Source organism: Physeter macrocephalus, chromosome 5, assembly GCF_002837175.3.
Source record: "Physeter macrocephalus isolate SW-GA chromosome 5, ASM283717v5, whole genome shotgun sequence".
In the NCBI taxonomy this organism is placed as follows: domain Eukaryota; kingdom Metazoa; phylum Chordata; class Mammalia; order Artiodactyla; family Physeteridae; genus Physeter; species Physeter macrocephalus.
The window spans coordinates 105,597,332-105,598,922 of NC_041218.1; the positions used below are offsets into that span (position 1 = coordinate 105,597,332).

The 1,591-nt window shown below is 49.6% G+C and overlaps 1 protein-coding gene across 1 annotated transcript; it reads left to right on the forward strand.

Annotated features, from left to right (window-relative positions):
- Positions 1-272: 272 nt before the first annotated feature.
- LOC102981711 (actin-related protein 2/3 complex subunit 1A-like) lies at positions 273-844 on the forward strand. The gene has a single exon (XM_055084694.1). The coding sequence runs from the start codon at positions 410-412 to the stop codon at positions 827-829; it is 420 nt and encodes a 139-aa protein (XP_054940669.1). The 5' UTR covers positions 273-409; the 3' UTR covers positions 830-844.
- The last annotated feature ends 747 nt before the right edge of the window (positions 845-1,591 follow it).

Below are 1,591 nucleotides of genomic sequence, written 5' to 3' on the forward strand. Positions count from 1 at the left end.
AACATTGTGTGTGTGTGTGTGTGTGTGTGTGTGTGTGTGTGTGTGTGTGTGTGTGTGTGTGTGTGTGTGTGTGTGGAAAAGTCTGCCCAGATGGAAGGCACTCGAACTCAGATGCGTGAAGCTGTGATCCTTTTAAGTTCCGTGCGGAGGTTTGGTCACGTAAGGAGTAAAGCAGCAGGAGTTCTGCGTAGGAGGGAAACAAACTAAAACAGGGAACTCCGTTAGTTTGGCAGTTTATAAAATGTCTGTCTTTAAAATCTTCTGTGCTCTCCCTCAGGGCCTCGGTCCTCCGCCCGCGCCTGCCGGAGCCTGTTCGCGTCGACTGACCAGAGTCCGCGAATTCAACGCTCCGAGCCCGTTCGGACGGCCCCGACCCCCAGTTTTCTGTCCTTTGAACACACTAAGAATAATGTCCCTGCATCAGTTCTTACTAGAGCCAATCACCTGTCATGCCTGGAACAGGGATCGTACCCAGATTGCCCTTAGCCCCAATAACCACGAAGTCCACATCTACAAGAAGAACGGGAGCCAGTGGGTGAAAGCTCATGAACTCAAGGAGCACAACGGACACATCACAGGTATCGACTGGGCTCCCAAGAGTGACCGCATCGTCACTTGTGGGGCTGACCGCAATGCCTACGTGTGGAGTCAGAAAGATGGTGTCTGGAAGCCGACCCTGGTGATCCTGAGAATTAACCGTGCGGCCACTTTTGTCAAGTGGTCCCCGCTAGAGAACAAATTTGCTGTGGGCAGCGGAGCACGACTCATTTCTGTTTGTTACTTCGAGTCCGAAAATGACTGCAGACTTCCCTGGTGGCACAGTGGTTAAGAATCCACCTGCCAGTGCAGGGGACACGGGTTGGAGCCCTGGTCCGGGAAGATCCCACATGCCGCGGAGCAGCTAAGCCCGTGCGCCACAACTACTGAGCCCACACGCTGCAACTACTGAAGCCCGCGCACCACAACAAAGAGTAGCCCCCGCTCACCAGAACTAGAGGAAGCCCGTGCGCAGCAACGAAGACCCAACGCAGCCATAAATAAATAAATAAATTTATTTTAAAAAAAAAAGAAAAAAAAATCTTCTGTGACTCTAAAATCAACCTCTGAGGAATAAGGGTCCTTAGCGAGCTGAGGGCCAGAAGACCTGTTCCCCACCCCTTCAAGTGGACCTCCGAGGCTCTGAGGATAGGCCTGGGTTAAAAGGAGTAAATTATTTCTATTGGAATAGGGTTGATGGACAATGTCGTGTTAGCTTCAGGTGTACAGCTCAGTGATTCAGTTATACGTACATATATACGTATAGCCTTTCTTTTTCATATTCTTTTCCCATATAGGTTATTACAGAGTACTGAGTACAGTTCCCTGTGCTTCACAGTAAGACCTTGTTGCTTATCTATTTTATACATAGCAGTGTGTACATGTTAACCCCAAACTTAAAAGGAGTCATCTTAATTGTAATAATATCACCAAATATCAAACAGGAGTCACCAAATATCAGAATGTGGCCCAGGCTGCATTCAGGATGTGCCAGACTGCGGTGTCTCCTGCCTTGACCGCCTGCCCCTCAGGGCATCCAGCCAGGTAAGCAAGG